This window comes from Clarias gariepinus, chromosome 10, assembly GCF_024256425.1.
Source record: "Clarias gariepinus isolate MV-2021 ecotype Netherlands chromosome 10, CGAR_prim_01v2, whole genome shotgun sequence".
Lineage (NCBI taxonomy): Eukaryota > Metazoa > Chordata > Actinopteri > Siluriformes > Clariidae > Clarias > Clarias gariepinus.
The window spans coordinates 7,242,006-7,264,766 of record NC_071109.1 but is presented as its reverse complement, the minus strand read 5'-3'; the positions used below and the strand labels follow the sequence as shown (position 1 = coordinate 7,264,766).

The 22,761-nt window shown below is 39.2% G+C and overlaps 1 protein-coding gene across 3 annotated transcripts; it reads right to left on the bottom strand.

Annotated features, from left to right (window-relative positions):
• Positions 1-4,500: 4,500 nt before the first annotated feature.
• Positions 4,501-19,736, bottom strand: ankrd13d (ankyrin repeat domain 13 family, member D). Of its 3 annotated transcripts, XM_053505033.1 has the most exons (17): positions 19,305-19,736; positions 18,870-19,182; positions 17,523-17,658; positions 16,782-16,906; positions 16,655-16,700; positions 16,331-16,474; positions 15,932-16,121; positions 14,930-14,996; positions 14,642-14,723; positions 14,483-14,544; positions 11,006-11,136; positions 10,759-10,916; positions 10,394-10,507; positions 7,133-7,305; positions 5,446-5,528; positions 5,082-5,309; positions 4,501-4,995 (listed from the first exon to the last, which is right to left on the bottom strand). In XM_053505033.1, the coding sequence occupies exons 2-17, from the start codon at positions 18,954-18,956 to the stop codon at positions 4,932-4,934; spliced, it is 1,890 nt and encodes a 629-aa protein (XP_053361008.1). In that variant the 5' UTR covers positions 18,957-19,182; positions 19,305-19,736; the 3' UTR covers positions 4,501-4,931. The 3 variants fall into 3 exon arrangements, with proteins under 3 accessions (XP_053361008.1, XP_053361007.1, XP_053361009.1); XM_053505032.1 differs by having other exon boundaries at positions 18,870-19,736; XM_053505034.1 differs by having other exon boundaries at positions 17,523-17,655; positions 18,870-19,736.
• Positions 19,737-22,761: the final 3,025 nt, after the last annotated feature.

The following is a 22,761-nucleotide window of genomic DNA, read 5'->3' as shown; positions in this document are numbered from 1 at the left end:
TCGATTGTTGTAGTTGTATTTAAACACACACACAAAGCACATTTATAGTAATCTGGATGTGAATTTGTAGTCTCTAATTAATAAGACAGAAGTCCAGTCCAGAATACCCATGGAAACGCACCAAGCATGAGGGAAAATGCAAACTTCATGCACACAGACCAGAGGCTGTACTCCCGGACCCTAGAGGTGCAAGGCGACAGGGCTGCACCACTAAGCTACCATGCCCCCTCCCAGACGTACTGTAGTAACAGCTAAAAAAAAAAAAAAAAAACTCCCTGAATAATATAACAAGAGTAAGCAAAAGATACAAAAGGGAACTTAATCCCTTACTTAACTTAATAGGGTCGCAAAAAACGCAGAAGCAGGGTACACACTGGATGGGGCGCCACTCCATTACAGGCCACACACAATCACTCATTGACACACTACGACCAATGTGTGAACACATAATCTGCATGTCTTTGGCCTGTGGGAGGAAACCAAAACACTTAAAGGAAACCCAGCAAGTACTATGAGTACTATTTAAACTCCATGCACACAGACCCCGGGGTGGGAATCGAACCCAGACCCTGGAGCTGCAAGCCGACAGTGCTAACCACAAAGTCACCGTGCCACCCAAAACACCTACCCTTATATAAATTAAACTGAATAATGTGATTATATAATTAAGTTCAGTTTTATTTATATAGCACTTATATAATAAAGCAATAATAATGGTCATTGTTGCAAACAACTTTACAGAATCAAAAAGAAACTTAGAGAAAGAAGTTTGAAATGTGTGAGGAATTGTGTATAAAACAAAATGATCAGTTTGTCCCTGATGAGCAAGCCGAGGGCAACAGGTGGCAAGGCAAAGAAAAATCCCTAGGAAAAAACCTTGACAAAAAACAGACTCAACAAGGAACCCATCCTCATTTAGGTGTGATTATAGATCATTACTGTTTCATAATTGCCCACTATAATGTTTGATAGGGGAAAAAAAGTGTGTTGGAAAAAAAATTAAATATGAGTTTATTGTGATTGAGAGTATCTTGATAAATGCAAGACGAGAATATTCTTAGGTAAGGTAGTCTTACGGTAGGTGAGTCATCCAGCTTACATAATCCAGTAGAAGTCAGTAAGGGAGCAAATAACTAAGCACTGAATAGGTGTATTGTGCAATTCTATCTTTAATACAATGATTTAAGAATTCATCACATGAAGTTTCAATACTTTGGGGTTTTTTTTTGGGCTGACCAGGAAAAAAAAAAGTTCAGAAGAGGAGTTTTGACCTGAGGTATGTTTAGAAAAGCAAAGATAAAGACAAGAACACTGTACCTACTGTTAAACATGGTGGTGGTAGCATAATGAATTGTGTCTGTTTTGCTTGCCAAGGAGATGGAATAATGCAGAAAGACAACTACCTCAGTTCACAACAAAAAAAAAATCTGCTAGATAGTTAAACATGGACAAAATTAAACATTCCAACGGGACAATGACCCAAACATACATTAATGCTGTATTTGTCATGGATAAAGCAGATGACCTTTAAGCTGTTGGAAGTTCAACTATATTGTACGTTTATGGACTGTGTTTTAAAGTGCCAGTGTTTAATTGAACACTTCCCATTTTTCAATGAAGAGGGATCAAATATTCAGAAACCAGAAATCTACCAGAAGCTTGTTGATGACTACCAGAAGCATCTGCTAAAGGTAAGCCTCATGCTAATGGAAAATCAAGCAAATATTAGATGGTCCAATACTAATTGAAACCATTTATTTCAAATTCGCCTTGACATTCCTGTTCAATTGCAAGAACAGGATTCTGTACAATTTCTTTCCGCAAACCTCAGTGATAACGCCTCGGATGTTGTTTTTTTTCTTTTGCATAACTGCTTATTCAATCTATCATGCTTTCATCTATTTTTATTTTATTTGGGTCATTAAATATACTTGTAATGACAGTTCTATACTGAACAGCCAAAGTTTTAATTCTGCAAGTAGGTGGACTGTCTATGATAAATTGCCCCTATATGGTATGTGAACTGAACCCTGTATGTGCATCTAACGTGCTCTTCCTGTTCTGTGCCCAGTGTTCCTGTGAAAAGCTGCAGTTCAACTGCGAGATCATTGATCAGGTGCTTAGTAAAGATAAGTATTTTTCTCTTTTTTCTCTTACTCATGTATATTATCATGATATTATTATTTATCACATGAACCTAATAGCAAAGTAAAATTCTTTTTTTTTTCCACGTATCCCATGTAGAAAGCTGGGGTCAGAGTGCCGGGCCAAGATACATGAGCACAGTCGCTCATGCTACAGCTTGGCAGTGCAGGGACTTGAACCAACCGATCTTCTGATCAATAACTCTCTCTCTCTCTAAGGCCTGAGACTGCTAACTAATTATTTATACTAATTGTCCATAGTAGTATGCAAGCTCATGATTTCATACACAGTTATACTGTTTACACGTCCCATTCAGGTTAATTTGCGCGTGATGATAAAAAGGGATTGACTTTTTCAAGTGTGCACGGTGGAGAGTCAGCAAACACAGTTCTCTAGTCTGATAAACCTGAAATTGAATTTGGATCTTGACAAAAGTAGTCGGTTTAGTTGATGCTTCGACACTGCTCATTAATCTCAGTACACCATCTCTACACAAGCTACATTGACATGGACAATATCTCTCCAATCCAATTGAAATCATTCTGATTAAAGTGATTTAGATACATTTATTTACATGTACACTGATCCAATATGAAATGCATTTACATGCTCAAAGCATTTAATTATTTTGTTTTAGTTTTTTTACATGTACAAAGTGGCACTGCTGTGGAGACAGTAGTGATGTCATCACAGAGAAGCTGCAAAACCATTTTGGAATAGTTACGGTACGAGCAATGGGAATTTGGAAAGGATGAGTACACTGTGAAAATTATTTAAAAGAAAATAGAAAAAGAGGAAGAAAGTATGAGAGGGGTTTCTTAAGGGTGACGGCACTTGATAAGAGGATTTAAACTGAAAGGAAGATTAGGGAGATCGAGACCAGAAGGTGGCGGTAAAGCAACATAGTGGATGCCAACACCAGTAAACACAAAGAAGAAGAAGAGGTTCTGCACATTTAAAAGTTTTTAATCTGAAGTATTTTTCCCAATTTTAAGCTTAAATTTAGGCTTCCTATTTGTTTCCACATTGTGATTGGTTATAGGAATTGATTCTTATGTATGATTGGTTAGATCCTTAGCTATGTATGATCTGGTGAACCAATCAATGTCTCTTCCTCAGGCAGTGATCCAGTAAATTAAAAAAGTCAGAAATAAACACTGGGCTGAGGAAATTGTTCTCACTGAGTTTACTGTTCAGGAATGGAAGCGAAATTTCTTGGAGAAAGACGTGACCCAAATGTGAAGCAAACAAGGGAAAAAAAAAAATTTAGACGAGAGATAAACAATTGGACCCAAGTTTCACAATACCCCTCTCACTCAGTCGCCTCAGATTAAGGTGGTTACACTTAATGATTTTTATCCTGATTGGGATGTTATTCTCAATAATAGTGGAATATTAGGATCCAGGTAAACACACCCAGTAAAGCATGATGGCGGTAGCATGAGTATGCTAGTCACCACCTGCATTTAACAAAGCGAATGATTAAGGTCCTGCCATTAAATAATTACTGCAGTGATTAATATGATTTTCATTTCTTAAACAACCAGAAGACATATCCTGTGGCTGTGGCAAAGATGTTACTCTGTTTCAAAAGCGTCAAATTATTGTCCTGCTTCAAGCAAAGGAAAAAACTGGGGAGATTCCTGAAAGTACTCAAACTGGGTTAAGAACTGTAAAATGCATTATTAAAACATGGAAGGATAGTGATGATTCATCATCTTCAAGGAAGAAATGTGGTCGGAAAAACATCCTGAATAAGATCATGCTTCAACGCTTACTAAAATAAAATCGTTAAAAATATATATTTTTTAAAGAAAAGTAGACGTAGAAAGTGTTTAAGTCTTTTCCACACACACAATGTAAAGAGAACTCAAGGGACTGGAACTAAACAGCTGTGTAGCCTTAAGAAAACCACTTATCTGTGAGGCTAATTAGGAGGGAAAAGGCTTAAGTTTTCTAGAGTGTATAAAGATTGGACTGTGGAGCAACGAAAAAAAGTCATGTGGTCTGATGATTCCAGATTTACCCTGTTCCGAAGTGATAGACCCATTACTTCACCTGCCGCTCTTACCCATCACTCTGGAACAGGTCGAATACCCTAACAAAAATATTAGTGTGCAAACGTTTGATTGTGATGATAGAAAAAGAAGAAAAGAATCTGACTTGAATCAGACAAAAAAAAAAAAAGTATACACACTTTCGGAAAAGAAAGATAAAAAAAATGATAATACTGTATTATAATTATTATCATATTTATATCAAACTACAGTAGTTTTCATTTTCTGAAGTGTGTATAAATTTTTTGGGATGAGAAACAAAACACAGACATGAATACACTTATTTAGGATTGTGAAAGCGTTTCAAATACATTTAATAATTATTCTTACATGTCCGTTAGCCAACATATGTAAGTCATTTTATGCAATATTTATTTTTGTATTACTTTATGCATCGCCATAGTTATCATTTCATATTCACATTATCAGTACTGTATAATAAACATAAAGTTTGAACATGTTCACTCAGAATGATGACAGAGATTGAGAGGATATCAGTGACATTGTCTTGCCATGCTCATGGATTGATGTTATTTATTCATCTGCTTTCTTTCATAACCTGGTACTCATTTTTTCCCTCACTCTCTCTCTCTCTCTCTCTGATCTTTTGATTAAGCCCTCTGTCCCATTTCATATAGAAAAGAAGCATGAATCTTTAATAATAATTTAACACTGCAGGAAAAAAAGCACAAATAATAAATTAAGCTTTTTTTGATACTCTTAGCCTGGTCACTTTTCTGTAAGTGACAGCTGTAATATCCTTTCAAGCTCCTCCTCTTCTTCTCTTCTTTTCCTGTTAAAGAACAAATCACTGGTCAGTATGAATATTCAACTATTCCTTCCTGTTCTTGAACTGTCCTACATTTCCTGCTTCCTTACCTGTCCAGCTCCTCCTGCTCTCTGCAGGAAAGCTCCATGGCCAGGCGCAGCTGCTCGTCAAAGCTGGATGCTACGGAAAATGCACCGGTAACCCGCCGATCGACTAACGAGTTGTAGGAAGGTGGAGAGTTGAGGGCGATGTCCGGTGAGGATCCTTGTGGAGATGGAGCGGGAGCTTCGCCGCTTTCTCCTCCAGCCAATGACAGAGACAACGACTCCTGGATTGCCCTATCAAAAAAAACAAAAAACAAAACAGGATATTACCTACAAAACACCTACAGATATTATAAATGTTCTGGCTTCAGAATATATCCAAATTTAATTTAGATGCCTTTTAATCCAAAACCAAACACAACACACACACCGCTCAAGCTGAGAGTCCTCCTCATAAAGCGGAGGCTGAGAAGACACTGGACGAGTGTTAGTGAGAGCCTCCCATATGGTCACCTGATAGGGAAAAAAAAAAAGAGATTTGTCAGGTATATTTAAAGCACCAGTATGTCTTTAACAGTTTATATAATTCCTGGGAATTTGTGTAAAAAGAAAAAAAGAAAAAAACAAAATCTAATCCCATCCTAGAATACCAATCCAGTGTAATATATGAAGCATGGTGGTGGTAGCATCATGTTGAGGCAATGCTTATGATCAAGAGGAAAACTCCACAAACTCATTAATGTATGAAAAAAACGTATCCTAAAAAAACACCTGAAACTAAAGCCAGAGCTAGACTGTGATTTAAACCCAGTAACCTGAATATGATAGAACGGTCCAGTGCAAGCTCATTTAATTCAATACAATTCAATTCAGTTTTATTTGTATAGCACTTTTAACAATTGTCATTGTCGCAAAGCAGCTTTACACAATCCAAAGAAAACTGAAATAAATGACCCAGATGAGCAAGCCGAGGGTGGCGGTGGCGAGGAAAAACTCCCTGAGATGGCAATACGAAGAAACCTTGATGGAAACCAGACTCAACAAGGAACCCATCCTCATTTGGGTGTAATGATAGATCATTCCTGTTCCATAATTGCGTACTACAATGCTCGATATGCCAAAAAGTGTGTTGGAAAAAGTTTTCAATACGAGTTTATTATGAATAAGAGTATTTTGATGAATGTGAGGTAGTCGTACAGTAGGCGAGTTGATTATCCAGCTAAGAGAATCCAGTAGAAGTCAGTAAGACATGGCCAAAATTACAGACTCAACAGGGAACGCATCCTCATTTGGGTGATAACGGATATTAGGGATTCAACAGTCTACGTCTAATCTGATGGAACTGCGAGCCATCTTTCAAGAAACCATCCGTATACTGAAGCACGGTGTTGGGAGCATTGTGCTGCAGCAATGCCCAAGACAGGATTGATGATAATTCCAAAAGAAAATTAGCTCTTAAGTCTTTAACAACCTTTATATCAGAGTAAAAGAGATATTTTTCCTCCCTTCAATGGTTAACACGAGCCAATCGGTTAAAATGTAGCCGACCCTGAGGTTCTGGTTGTAAGGAATTGAAAAAATTGTGGAATTGTGGCGGGTTGTGAATGGGAAAAATAAATACATAAATCAATCAATCAATCAATGTGGGGTGAATACTTACGCAAGGTATTTTATTAAATCACCTAAATAGCGTTCAAATGACGTAAAACTGCTGATAAAATGCAAACAGAGTGAGGTAATTAATGAATGCAGCATGGCTTATCTGGCTGTGCAGGATGTCCTGCTTTGTGCCGTTTCAAGAGAATGTCTTTTAAAAAGGTTTTTTTTTAATCAGCAGAAGGTTCTTTCCTGAACCCTAGAGGTGCATTAGAGAACGAAATGAGACACGTGTGCGCATACTGTATTAAGTGATTTAGAAAATGCTGGAAGCTTTAACTTTTAAAGAGTGAGATGACATGCTGGAGGTGTTTCCCAAACTAACGGTAAAGAACATACTGTGGAGATGGACACATGATTTCACATATTGAATGAAGGCACGACCCAGAAACACTTTAATGTGATAGCTTGGCCTGAAAGGTTAATGGTTAAAAAACACGAAAACAGAGAGAAAGTGTTACCTGATCACTTTCTGTCCCTGCATCCAACAGACTCTGCTGAATCGCAAACTGCAGCAGGTTATCGTCCTCATCCCTTAGCGGCTCGCTACGGCCTGGACCGAGCGTGGTGTAATCCGCTGGGGGCTCAAACACTGAGGGGTCCACCTCACATTGCAGGTTGGGAAGGCTCTGACCTGAAAGCGCAGTGAGGTTTCCATAGCAATCAAGTAAAATTCAACAGTAGTTAAAAGCTTCTTGCAGCTTCCATACTACACCAAATACAATTTAATAACTACTACAACAAATATTTACCTGGGCATTCAGTACATTCAGGTTGTCAGCTGACTTCATTTTTTGCCACATAATGTTGCTGAGCCTAGACCTGAGAAAACGAAGCAACTACTGTATGCCACTATGTATGATGGGTGCATCGCTTCATGTGCTTACCTTTTTACCCAGAGCCCATCGCTCTGAAATAGCTCTGGATGCTCCCTAGCAAATTCAAGCCTTTTTTTCCTAATTAGTCTGACTAACAAGCGCCAATGGTTAAGGATGCACAGCTGTTTAATCCCAATCCTATGAGTTCTAATCACAGTGTACGCGTAAAAATGCTCTTAACTTGACTATTAAACGTAAAATTGATTTCTACTGTTCTTTTCTTTTTTTTAAACAATAGAACCACCCCAGGCGGTGACGGCGGTGTAGTGGTTAGCACTGTCCCCTTGCACCTCCAGTAGTGCCCGTAGTATGTGAGTGTGTGTGTGTGTGTGTGTGTGTGTGTGTGCCCTGCGATAAATTGGCACCCTGTCCAGGGTGTACCATGCCCCCTGTCCAGGCCCCCCACGACTCTGAATACAGGATAAAGTGGTATAGAAGATGAGTGAGTGAGATGAGTGAGAACTACCCCAAGCGCATTTGTGTGATTAATGAGTCATTTATGATTTAATTTTTTTGTACAATCCAATTTCATCTGTGAAGTTGTTGGTTCTTTTCCGTTTATAAATAACGTGTTGGGCTGTTCTTATCCCAATTTCAATTATTCTATTATTTTGTTTGATGCAGGCCAGTAATCTGACCCTTCTGGAATGGTGACCTCTTTGTCCAGGAAGATTGCATTTAGATCTAAAGGCAATTTAGAACATTCGATCAACCTAGAGCAGTGGTTCTCAAACTTTCAAGCCAGTGACCCCTAATTGAAGATCGACAAGATCTCGCAACCCCCACTATCAAAAACAAGCAATAAACATAAGCTGTTACAGTATTTTGACTACATTTACTATACATCGAAATAATTTTGGCTTACCTTTCAATGGGAATTGTGTACTTGTTTTTGGCAGCACAAAAGCTTCATTTGTGGCCTGATGGTGGATACAGCTATGCACAATCATGTGTTTTTGATCCTGTAATTTCTTCTCTTTTCGGCAGAAAAAGTCTATAGACTTTTCAATAAACAAAAGATGTTTCGTTTCCAAATGCCTTTGCATTTTGCTGGGTTTTATACTTTCATGAGCAAGCACTTCTGAACAGATTACACTTTGAGGAAAATCTACGTTATCGACAGCAGAGCAAGTGAATCCATATTTTATGAATTCTTCCTGATATTTCCGACATTTCCAACTTTGGTCTGACGGGGTCTTGCTCTTATGCTTGATCGATGTACATGGTTCCGATGACTTAGGCAAACTGTCCACAGTTTCCTCAACATTTTTAGATTTGTAAATAACAAATTTATCCATCGCGGCAGTTGCGGTTTTTACGCGCAGTTGTGCGCTGTAGCAAAAAACTAGTGAGCCAGTCGTCATATCATTGAGTCGCAAATTTTTTTTTTTAAACACTAACAATTTTTTAATCCCTCTCGCGACCCCTTAAAATTATTCCGCAACCCCCAGAGAGGTCCCGACCCCCAGTTTGAGAACCACTGACCTAGAGAGATGTCTTTGGATAATAAAAAAAAAAAAAAAAAAACAGGTACAGTTCATGCACATACACACATATCGTATAAAATGAATTTAGGGACAGATTGTGCCCCTTAAATTACCTATTAAACAAAAACTATTAAAAAGGGTAAGAATCTGGCTCAGACACTGTAACTGTATTTTTTCTATTACAGTAAAACCTTGGATTGCAAGTAACTTGGTCTGCGAGCGTTTTAATAAATTTTGACTTGATAAACGAGCGGTGTCGTGCAATACATTTAGGCATTTGGCAAACTTTAATCCAGAGCGACCAATACGAGTAATATGTATACGCTTTGTCTGTCAAGCATCACATGATCACAACTGAGCCAATGGTTTTTCTCTCTCACATAATGCGGGGTTGTGGGTAATCGTATAGTCAGCATCTGTAAGCGCATGTACTGTTTACTGTAACATTGTGACGACGTGTGTGTGTAGGTATGTGTAAAGCATTTTTTTTAATTATCTATATAATAAGCAACAACGGTCCCCATGGAAAAAAAAGTTCAAAAGTCTGCAGCAGTGCGGGAGATTAATCTGTTTAACAACGACGCAACATCACATTTCCTGCGAAAAGGAGGCAAAAGTGATTGTCATTAAAGAGGTTCTTTGTTACAGTCAGGCAAAAATAGAAAAAAACATTTATTTCAGTTTAGCCAACAAAGAAGCAGTGATTCACTTGGTGTGTGTGTGCGTGCATTTGTGCATTTCTCCCCCCCCCTCCTCTTTTGTCTCCCTCTCCCCAACTACAATTATTTTTAAAGGTAAAGTGCAGGTTAAGCTGTTTTATTTTTACTTGACATTTTCTATTAATTATTTTCACATAAAATTTTTAGGTTGTGGAACAAATCATCAGAGTTTACATCATTTGTTATGAAGAAATTCTTGGATATACAGAACGAGTACTTTAATGTACAAGCACGGATAATTCCGGAACGAATTATGGTCACAATTCAAGGTTAAATGTAAAAGTAATTAAGTGACTTCAATTAGGAGACATCAATCAGGATGTGATTACTTAGTGACTTATCCATGGTCTGTATTAATTTTAGTTCATGTGGTACTTCAGGCAGGAAGGGTACCCAAATTCAGCACAGGCATGGCTCATGTGTCAGTGAAAAAGCCCCAACGTAAAGGATTACGGGTGACATGTTGCACTTGAAAAATGTGATTAAGCCCAGCAATCAGGAATACTTCAGCTGCACACTAACTGTAAGATTCTGCTTCATCCACCAGGAGGTTGTGAGTTTTAATCTCCCCCTGTTGTACCTTCAATCAAGAACCCATAAGGCTCAACCTCTTTTGTGTGAAAGTCGAGGGTTCGTACCTGCATCAATGCATCCTTGGGGCGAGTGCAGAGTTACGGAGGTGACAGGCTCGTCGCAGCCACACAGGTTACTAAAGGTCACCCGGGCGTTCAGTACATGGAAGAGTGGGATCTCTGTGAGGTAGAAACACAGAAACACCTCATTAAAAGGAAAAATATGACTAGGAAGCTGGAATTGTATAATACAGTATAGTTTAGTCATTTTCGGTTATATACTATATTTTAGGATATCTATTATACACTACATACAGTATCTGAGCATTGCAGCTAAGCATAATTCACATAATTTAAATGTTTTAATATAACAGGTGAATCTAGTGTGACACCAGAGCAGCTGTTATCCTTAAAGTTTCGCTGTCTCTCACCTATCTTCACAGGGAAGCCGGGCGGCAGACGCAGGGTGATAAAGTCACGCAGTTTAGCAAAGTGAGCGTTAGAAATAGCCATGAGATCGATAATGGGCGTCACCTGCTCAGCCAGCGAAAGAGGATGGGCCTCACTCAACCACAACGTGGCCTTGAACCTAAAACAGAAAACACTCAGAGGACGTGCAAGAAATAAACAACGTGCAGGAGAACAGAGGTGATGATGAGCCCAATGGTTTTTCAGTACCTCTGCACCTTGCTGGTGAGCTCGATGGGCCTGCCGATGTCTCTGCCGTTCAGGTTAAACTCGGGGTCGAAGTACTCCTCGGCTGTGATGTCCGTCGGGTTGTGAGGACTGGCGCACTGAGATACCTGACTCTGGAAAAACAAGCACAGCATCGGAGAGCTTAATCAGCTAATCAAGAACCGTTATGTCCGTAAGGCTTTTACACATTAGATAAATCATATGGGAAAAAAATGGAGATGCATTTGGGAACAGCAGTAGAAAATAATTTAAACTTTAAATCTGCAGTAGTTGAATTTTCTTGTTTCATGCTGGTGTAAATAACATGGAAAATACTGACTGTAGAACAGCTTTTTTTCTTTAACGTCATGGCAACTTATACGTCTTCATTTGTGGCAAGAGTAAAGCTAGACAAGATGTCTTCTTTGTCTTTCGGCTGTTCCCTTTCAGGGGTCGCCACAGCGAATCATCTGCCTCCATCTAACCCTATCCTCTGCATCCTCTTCTCTCACACCAACTAACTTCATGTCCTCTCTCACTGCATCCATAAATCTCCTCTTTGGTCTTCCTCTAGACCTCCTGCCTGGCAGTTCCAACCTCAGCATCCTTCTACCGATATATTCACAATCTCTCCTCTGAACATGCCCAAACCACCTCAATCTGGCCTCTCTGACTTTATCTCCAAAACATCTAACGTGGGTTGTCCCTCTGATAAACTCATTCTTAATCCTATCCATCCTTGTCACTCCCAAAGAGAACCTCAACATCTTCAGCTCTGCTACCTCCAACACTGCCTCCTGTCTTTTCTTCAGTGCCACTGTCTCTAAGCTGTAGAGCATCGCTGGTCTCACCACTGTCCTTTCATTCTCGCTGATACTCTTTTATCGCACAACACACCTGACACTTTTCTCCCAGCTCTCGCTACAGAGCACAATGTCATCATACATCATAGTCCATGGGGACTCCTGTCTTACCTCATCTGTCATCCTGTCCATCACCAGAGCAAACAAAAAGGGGCTTAGAGCCGATCCTTGATGCAGACCCACCTCCACCTTGAACTCTTCTGTCACACCTACAGCACATCTTACCACTGTCTTACAGCTCTCATACATGTCCTGCACCACTCTAACATACTTCTCTGCCACTCCAGACTTCCTCATACAATACCACAGCTCCTCTCTTGGCACCCTGTCATACGCTTTCTCTAAATCTAAAAAGACACAATGCAACTCCCTGTTACCTTCTCTGTACTTCTCCGCCAGCATCCTCAAAGCAAATACTGCATCTGATGTACTTTTTCTAGGCATAAAACCATATTGCTGCTCACAAATGCTCACCTCTGCCCTTAACCTAGCTTCCACTACTCTTTCCCACAGCTTCATTGTCTGGCTCATTAGCTTTATACCTCTATAATTGCCACAGCTTTGCACATCTCCCTTGTTCTTAAAAATTGGCACCAATACACTTCTCCTCCATTCCTCTGGAATCCTCTCACTCTCCAAGATCTTGTTAAACAAACTTGTCAAAAACTCTACTGCCACCTCTCCTAAGCACTTCCATACCTCCACAGGTATGTCATCAGGACCAACAGCCTTTCCACTCTTCATCCTCTTCAACGCCCTTCTCACCTCACTTCTACCAATATTTGCTACTTCCTGTTCCACAGCAGTCACCTCTTCTACTCTTTGTTCTCTTTCGTTTTCCTCATTCATCAACTCCTTAAAGTACTAAAGCTAGACAAGATGTGCCATGTGAAAAGATTAACGTTTTTCTAAGCACTTTTGGATTTACTTTTTGGATTTACTTGTTTAAAACTTTTTCAAACATGTCAACAAAACAAAACAAATCCTCACAGGAGTAAAAGAATCACAGTCAAATAAAATATGTTTGATGGACAAAAGGGTTTTACATGATGAACACTGTCATGAATTTTATCTGGATAGTAAAGAATTGTGTGTAGCTACTGAGTGTCCCATTCTACATCTTGTATAAATGTCTTGATCCAAACAATTAGTAAAAGGAAATGCATGTTTTGTCATAAAACATTTTAAACAATAGTATCAGAACAGACAAACCCATTAAACTAAGCTCCATCACAGAGGCTTTGTTTACACCACCAGGCCCATGGTGGTCTTTTTATAGACGTACCCCAATGCTATTTCACTCTGTCTTGCTAGTCAACTTGTTTGGAACAAACAGCCTACCTCATCGCCTGAAATTACAGGCAGTCCCCAGAGATAAAAAAAAAAAAAAAAAAAAACATCTGACAACTTATACTTACAAACAAATTGCATAGACAATATGGTGGCCCTGAAGTACATAACACAACAAGATTTTACAAAACACTTAATAAAAACAACACACTAATTGCATTTTGGGAAATCTGGTCGTGTTCTGTTTAATGTTTTTATGTTTTTATGTAAAATGTGATTGCGTTTTATGAAACGTTTTTTGTATTTGTAAAATCCAGACGTGTTTTGTAAGATGTTTTTTTGTGTTTGGTTTAATGTTTTTGCATTTTGTGAAACGTTCGTGTTTTGTTAAATATTTTTACATTCTGTTTAATGTTTTTTGCGTTTTAATGTTTTGTGTTTTGTTTAATGTTTTGCATTTTGTGAAATCCAGATTTGTTTTGTGAAATGTTTTGTTCCATTTTGTTTAATGTGAATGTAAATTTAATTGTGAATTTTTTTTGCATTTTGTAAAAAAATTTTTTTGCATTTTGTCAAATGTTTTTTGTATTTTATTAAATGTTGTGATTTGTATTTCAGGGTGCCATAATAAAGCCTATTATGTAAAAAAAAATGTTAAATACACTATTCTTTTTTTAACACTTTAAGGAGTAAAAATAAATAAATAAATAATAACTCCAAAGTTATAATGTTAATCTTCTACTTATTCACTACAGATACAATGCCCCTTTAAATGTATAATAGAGATCACACCTTCTAAGCCTGGACCCTTTCATGACTATTGATACGACTTTTATGCAAATAAACACACTTTTTTTTTCTATAGAGATTAAGAGAAATAATCTGAGTGACACTAAAAGCAATTATCTCTCTATTTTAACTGTCTGGCTTTAATACAGCACTGAATGTGATTTACTTACTTAGATGCTCTAACATCATCTAACTGCAGTAAAAAACTTCTACGTTAATATTCCTAATGTGTGTCTCTAATGCACTTCGCTCATAATACAGAGGGTTTAACGGTTTCTGCAGCTCCACTCTTCCTTAAGATGGATGTACTCGACACCAGAGCAGAGAACCACAACAACGCGCCAGTGAGGAAATTAGGATTCCTTAGAGGATGTAAAAAACAACAACAATTTAACAAATAAATCAGCTTCCTGGATGACCAACCCCATCTTCAAATACATGGTTGCTTTCCAAACACATCTAAGAGAAGAATGGAGCATTATTACAGTATGACATCTCATTAGAGGACAACATGAGAATGGAGCATAAGCGTCCTCACCCCGTTGGTCGGCACGTGCTGCTCTGCAATTCCAAGGAAAGATTGAAGAGGAGTTCTGGATCCTGAAAAAACAAAAAAAACAAAAACAATATGGCTGTAGGTTGCATTCATTTCCGTTGTCGTGTGTGTCTATGTCAATACATTTATATACGTGTGTACCTTTGCATCTCGACTTGTCCTGATCGGAGAGGTGTTCAGTTCGAGAGCGCGTCACCAGCTCCACATTAGTTGCGCTATAAACCTACAAGTCAACGTCACACCATGTTATCAGCTTTATAATATCATCTTTATACACCACACGCAACTAAACAAATGCACTAATACCATGATTAGTACTAAGAGTTATACAGTGAAACACTGTATATAATAGTGATGGGACGTTTGAATCATTTTAGTAACTCGGTTCTTTGAATCTGATTAAGGAGGAGTGTGTGGAGTGCGTCTCACCTTCGCCTCATATCCACTGACCACCTCCGTCTTCTCCGAGCGCCAGCCCCAAATCCCAGACTTGTTCCTAAAAACAACAGCAGTTTTACGTGTATATATAATTTTTTTCATTAAATTATTATTATTATTTTTACATGCATTTTAAAGAAGGCTGTATGTCTGTAAATGACGCCCCTGGCTGAGGTGGGGTCGGAGCCCACTGCAGGCGTGCCTGTAAACATTCTACGAGAAGAACGCCTAATCCTTATAAATCAACAAATAACTTGTCTCAGCTTGTGGAGGAGACACATCTGTCTGAGGAAAATGTACACACTATCATTCACCAACACCACTTGCACATTACAGGAACTCAGCTGAGAATTACTGCCACATCCCGAATACAGTCCCGTCCTCGCTCCAAGACATTTCTACATGTTTGGGCCATTAATAAGTGCATTAGTGTAGCAGGGGATTATATAGAGAAATAAACTGAGTTTTTTAATCAAGAGTCCCGGGTTTGACCTGAACATGTTTCACAATTAAACCTCTGACAATACTGTGGACTGTAAAGTAAATCATATGGAATTAGATTTGTGCCAATACCTTGTGAACTAAAACAAAAGAATTAAACCAAAATTGTACCCATCATGTACATTTAATAAGTTATATAGTGACGTCTTCACAAATTATAACCCAAAAATATGAGCCAAGCTTTACTTCCAATACAGAAGTAATTCAGTAAACATAATGCTGATACACATTTCCTCCCATAAGCAGAACAAACAGCCAATTAATAAATGTAAACATTATAATGCTTTTTATTAGGAAAAACTGAAACATGGCAGTAAACCTTTTAAAAATTGGCAGGCCAATGAGGATGCAGCCCTGTAAACTCCATCCACCCTGACAGTTTATCTTCATTTTCTGTTCAATAATTTTTTTAAATAAGTCTATTAAGAAATTTCAATTCACATTTTTTGTAAAGTTTTTTTGTTTGTTTGAGCTATATGTGTGTGTGTGTACCTCTCGAAGGCGATGTTGCGTGTGTTCAGGTGTGTCGAGACGATGGGAGAGGTCAGTCTCTGTGCCGTGTTCTCTTGCGACGGCAGCATGGCGGCGAGGAGGGACGGCGCATCACGTGGAGACAGGGAAAGCGGCTCCGTGTACACCACCTGCTTCTCATGATCCACCTCCATCACCATGGCCCCGTCATCTGGATCACACACACACACATCATATACGTATATTTTCAATTTCTAGGTGAGACATACTGTACCAGTTAAACTAAGTCGACACCGGGTCCTTGATTTATAAAGTGTATCATATATAACCAGGTTTGCTGTTGTTGCACTAAATTTTTTTCTTTAATCTTTAAAACTCTAATCCTGACCATTCACTTATTTACACTTCAGAACTCCTCACCTCCACCTTTAAAGATGTAGCTGCGCCGGCCCTTGAGCCAGGTCATGTGCTCAAACCCCAGTAACGTGGTGTCCACTCGCAGACATGAGCCACTCTTCCACACCCGGTACACGTCACTCGGACACACTTTAGACACCAGAGGCACTGTGAGACACAGCAAGAAGAACCAGTGAGTGTCAGAGGAGCTGTCCAGTGCTGCAGTGCTGAAATGGTTGAGATTGTTGCCCAAGGCCAACACCGAGACAGAGGGCAATTGTGAGTGTGTGCTGTGTATCTGTGTAAACATCCGAGCTGAGGACAGTCATGTGCTAGTTCAGGACTTACCCCAGCTTGTAAACTCCCACTTCATCTCCACATAAAAATCCTGCGCCTGCCACACAACGTACAAAAACAGTGACTACGAGGGGCGTCAGATGAGAAACCCTGATCCGAGCGTCTAAGAGAGCTTTACCTGTCTGAGTTTGCTGAGAAGCTCAGGAATACCAGCTAGTCTCTCCGTAGCTCGTTTGTAATCCCTGTACTGAAGGACGAGCTGCACCAACTCTGGGTCTCCTGTGCTTACTGCTTCCTGTAACACTGCACACGTGGCATAAAAGCATTATAAAAATGAGCACCTTGGATTTTAATTCCACACAAATAGGAAATGTGTACCATTTATCCCAGAGTAAATGACCTTCCATATTTTACACTCAAACCTTTATGTTTTCATGGACATCCTGGCTATGACAGTTTAACTTAGCAGGCGAATCCCTTAAAGGTGATAAACCCAATCTAGGAAATAAAGATTGCATTGTACATGCAATCCGAAAGCAGCCTCAAACCTCCTCTTAAGGTCTAACTTAAGTGAGATTTATTTCCAAGTACTAACTAAAAACTAAAACTAAAAAACAGACACCTTTAAGCACCCTTTAACATTTGTACTCTGAAATCCAGCTTTGTAACCAAGTCTAAAACTGAACTCTACCCTAGAAACATGTCCACATGGATGGCACAGCTGCGATTCTTCAAATTCTAGTTTTGCAGCCCCATATCTGACCCCATGTACAGACAAACTATGTCACTGCAGACATTTACAAGACGGACAGACAGACAGACAGAGCTTTTAGTTTGTCCCTGGGAAGAAAAAAATTAGACTACATCATCAACCTTGCTAACTTGTTCAACAGCTTAGTTTACACTGGTTATGTCTCACCTGTCCATCCTCGTGTACTGCTGCGTGTAGGATCAGCGTTGTGCCGCAGCAGCACACGCGTGGACTCCACGTGACCGAGGCACACCGCAAGTTCGAGTGGCGTACGTCCTCGTGGATCAACACTCTCCATGTCCTGCTAAAGATTTAAAAAATAAATAAAAAAACACGCTGTAGGTATGTGATAATGGGAAATACCTACTCGTCCAGGAGGGCCAGTAAAACTTTTGGACAATTGAAGCGTCCCTTTTTCTCCTAAGTTTAATCACACTTTAAAAAAATTATTTGGTGTAGATAAAGAGTACACCATATGGAAAAAACTTTCTTCCTCAAACCGTTGCCACAAATTTGGAAACGCAGAGCTGTTTAAAATGCCGCTTGTACACTGTAGATTCAAAGGTTCGCTTCTCTGAATCAATAAAACTCAAACCTGTAAACACATGGACTGACACATGGACTATTGTAGTGGAGCAACTCGAATCCCGACCTCAATCGCATTAAACTGACACAAATGACTCTTGTGCCTAAATGAACACAAATTTCCACAGCTAAGTACCACAATCGAACGAAAAGCCTCCACAGAAAAGTGGATTATGTGATTACGATTATAGAAGTGGTTATTATGAGACAAATATCTAGAACAGGGTGCTCACGATGGGTGTCCAAAACCTGGAATGTCGTGGATTCAAATCCCTGACAAGATTTAAGTTCTGGAGTGAAGCTCTGACCTGCGCAAGGTTTTCTTTTTAGATTAAAAAAAGTCTCAGGTAAAGGTGTAATTAACTATTATGAGCATGCATGCAGCATGGAACAGATATGGAAATCCATCCATTCATCCAGGGACATCTGTAGTTCAAATTGGGATCGTGGAGGGCAATGGTGATTATTATTGTATTTATTCCTATTTTACAACCATGGTAGGACGTCCGGTTTACACACACTCACATTAACACACTACGGGCAATTTGGGAACGCCGATTATACTAATCTGAATGTTTTTGGACTGTGGAAGGACACTTAGGAGTTAGCACTGTCGCCTTGTGCCTCCAGGGTCCGGGTTCGATTCCCACCTCGGGGTCTGTGTGCGTGGAGTTTGCATGCTGTCCATGCGCTTGATTGGTTTCCTCCAACAGTCCAAAATCATATAGATTAGGTGTTCCCAAATTGCCCGCAGTGTGTGAATGTTCACTGGAAAATGGGAATAAATACAGTGGTCACTGTTGGCTGTCCCTAGTTGGACCACAAAGTATCCTGGATGGATGGATGGATGGATGGATGGACCTATTATAAGCATGCATGGAATAGACATGGAAATGAAAACAGATGAACCTGAAACACACACACACTCACCACCTCTTTATTCTTCAGCTCTCTATCCAACTCCAGGTACCGATTGTTCCAGACCAGATAGTGCAATGGGAACAGCTCCTGAGCCATTTTGTTGTTCTTGTTCAATCCAACGCAACCCAAATCGAACCCTGTTCACCTTTACAGCCGGATGAGTGTCTGGAAAACGTTCTGCTGCATTAAATACTGTTGACAAGCTCACAAATAAATCCTTCTTCCTTCCTCAGGATTAATCCAAACTCCATCAGCAGCAGCCTTCATGCTCCTGGAAATCCTGCTGTCAATACCAATACTGCGTTCTGTCATCCATTAAACACTAAATAACACATAAATTCTGTTTTACAGTACCGACAATTAAAGTTGTGTCAAATTTTGTGTTATAAATATTTTTTTTTTTAAAACAAGCTTTTTTTTAAGCTAGCTCCAAACAAACATTACCTTTAGCTAGCTCGCTCAGGTTAATATCTGGTAAAGTCATTAAATAATGTGTTGAATATAAATTTATTTTTATATTTCTACTTATACACGATATTTCTGGTCAAACTGTGTGTAAAAAAAAAAAGATAACGTTAAAAATAATATTTCATGCTAGTCAGAGTTAGCATTAAACCGACACGGAGCGCGAGCTAGCGCAGCTAACGGAGCTCAAAATACCAAACACATTATTAAGGAATAAATCAAGCATTGAAATGATAAGCAAGTATCCCAAAGGCCTGGTTTCTCAGGTGAAAAGAGCTGCAGGAGGAAGCACAGATGTCAGATTAATTTTTCCTTCCTCCCAGAGCAGCATCACGCCGGGCAGCAGAACCGCAGCGCCAGGGACAGATCCGGACCGCAGCCGCGAGTCAGTGCGCACTGAGCGGGGAGAAGACGGAGCCGCACTCGCTTACATCCATCCACTACGAGAATAAACTAGTTATTTCATTATTTATTTATATACACGTCGCTTCCACTTCAGTGTGTGTGTGTGTGTGTGTGTATGAGTGTGCCTGGCCAATATATATAATAATATAATAATGTATACTGTATATATATTTTAAAGTCGCACACTTAAAAAAAAAAGATTTCATTCAATTAATTATTTAATTGAATGAAATCAATTAATGATATTATTCAATTAATGAATTTTCATCATTAATTTCATTAATGATGAAAATTATTCCTTATTCTTCAAGAGAACCTCTCACTTACTCACTCACTCATCTATACAGCTTTATTCTGTATACAGGGTCATGGGGGGCCTGGAACCTATACCAGTAGACATAGGGCACGAGACTATACAGGGGTACATCCTGGTTGGGGTGTCAGTCCATCACAGGACTCATATACTGTACACACACGCTACAAGCAATTTGGAAACACCACATGGGAGGAAACTGTGGGAGGAAACCGGAGTACCTGGAGGAAACCCACCAAGCACGGGGAGAACATGCAAACTCCATGCACGCAGACCCCAAGGCGGGAATCGAACCCAGAACCCGGATGATGTGCAAGACGACCGTGCCGCCTCAAGAGAACCATTCTTTTACAATTTGAGTCCTGGAATATAGGGAAGAAAAACTATGGGAGAACCTGGTCATACAGTACATTCAGGTCATCAATTTTTGCACAACTGAAGCAACCCCAGATCATCACACTGCCTCCAGAGGTTTGTACAGTAGTGATGGGTCGTTTATGAACAATTCGTTCTTTTTTGGACAAATCTTTAACGTGACTCAGAAAAACGAGTAGTCTCGGAGAGTGATTTGTTCATTTTCTACTGGGAGTGCACATGCAAATAATTGCAAAACTTCCATAGATTATGTGCAGGAAACAGAATTGAGCGATTCTTTCTTAATGACTCTCCTACTCTGAGTCGTTTGTGCCTTTGTCACGTGACTCCCAAAAGAACGAACAACTCAGACTGGAAGATATGAGAGGTGAGCTACTCATTCTGTTTATTATAATATGTCCTTAGCTGCATTGTAATATTTTCTATACTGGAACTATGGCCAAAATTTGTGTATGTAGACGTATTGGGGGTCTGTTTATTGAAAATGCAACATTTTATTTTATTTCTTATCAAAAGAACGAAAGGAACTAAATGACTCAAAAAATGATTTGTTTATTTTGATGAACGAGATTTAAAGGACCGAGTCACTAAAATGATTCAAACTTCCTATCACACTTGTACAGTGGACACTATGTAAGATCACTTCTTGTGCTTCCCTTTATACCCTGATGCATCCATCGCTCTCGAATGCGGCAATTCAGCATTCAACAGACATCATGTTTTTCCCCATTGATCCAAAATCCAGTCTTTATGCTTTCTAGCAAATTCAAGCCTTTCCTCCCTTGAAGAGTCTCACCAACCTGTGAGTTCTCATCACATTGTGTGTGTGTGTGTGTGTGTGTGTGTATGGAAATGTTTACTTGAAAATGTTTCACTATTAAACATTCAGCTCTGGGAAAAAAAGTAAGAGATCACTGCAAAATAATCAGTTTCTTATTTGTTATTTAGACTGTATTTATAAATAAAATGACATCACCACACATCAGAATTACCCAAGGTCATACAGTATTTGCAGAGCTTTAATAACTCAAATAAAAGAAACTGCAAATAATTTGTAAACAAATTGTGTTAATGTTTTGACGAATATTTTGGGTTTCATGCCTTTTTGGGATTTTCGCCATCAGTTTTTCACATTGTTGTTGGGTAACTTTATACCTCTCTTTTTGCAAAAAAGCAAAGCTCAGCCTTGCTTAATGGTTCGTGACCATCCATCTTCCTCTTGATGACATTCCTGAAGTTTTCTGGAGTAAAGTGCAGTGCTCTCTTATTTTTCTTCCTGAACTTTTTTTTTTACCATGCAACATTACAAAGCATTTAAGTGATCTCTATTTATCACTTTTTTTTTGCTTGATGCAGGTTAGACTATTGTAACGCCTTATTGTCCGCTTGTTTACTTAGGTGCATCAACAAGCTTCATTTAGTTCAAAATGCAGCAGCGAGAGACCAGAAGATACAAGCACATCACCCCTATCTTATCCTCACTACATTATCTCCCAAGGAAAGTTTGCTTTTATTTTAAAACATTACTTTTGACGTATAAAGCGTTAAGTGGTCTCGCACCGCAGTACCTGAGGGAACTGTTATTGTCTTACCATCTGCCACACCTACTTCAATCAAAAGATGCAGGCTGCTTGTCAGTACCATGTGTTATGAAAACTACAGCTGGTTGCAGAGCTTTTTCTTACATAATAATGGAATAGTCTTCCAATTAATGTTAGGGACTCAGACACAGTCTTAGTGTTTAAGTCTAGGCTAAAATTTATTTAGTGCAGCATTTTTATGAATAGATTATTCACAAACATTATTATTATTACTTAGATAATGCTGCAGATCTGGGAGACTCATAGTTTTACAGTGAACTAGTATGTTTAGGTGCTGTCTTCCCCACTCTCATTGATCACTCAGGTTTATTGACTGTGAAGTAAATGGTCGCTTTATATGTCGGGGAGCCCTCATGTCTGTTTTGTTCTCTGCTCTCCCTTTTAATTATGCTGTCATAGTTAGTCCTGCCGGAGTCCCTGCTTGCACTCTGCACTATACATAAATTTACTTTTACATTATATGATTATCATACCTAACTGTTAACTTCTCCTTACTTTCTCTCTCTCTTTTCCCATCGAGCTATATATGCCACTCCTAAGCTGCCAGATATCCTGACCTTTCTGTCCTTTGGACCTGCCTGACTCGTCCTGGTGCCCCGTTTCTGGTTGGAGAGGCCTCATGTGGTGACCCAGGCGGTTCCGCTTTTATCATGGAGACAATCCTGGCCTCAGCTGATACGGACAGCTGTTCTCGAGGACTTGTAACTACTTGTAACCTGTCACTCAATAGTTCAGGATTGGA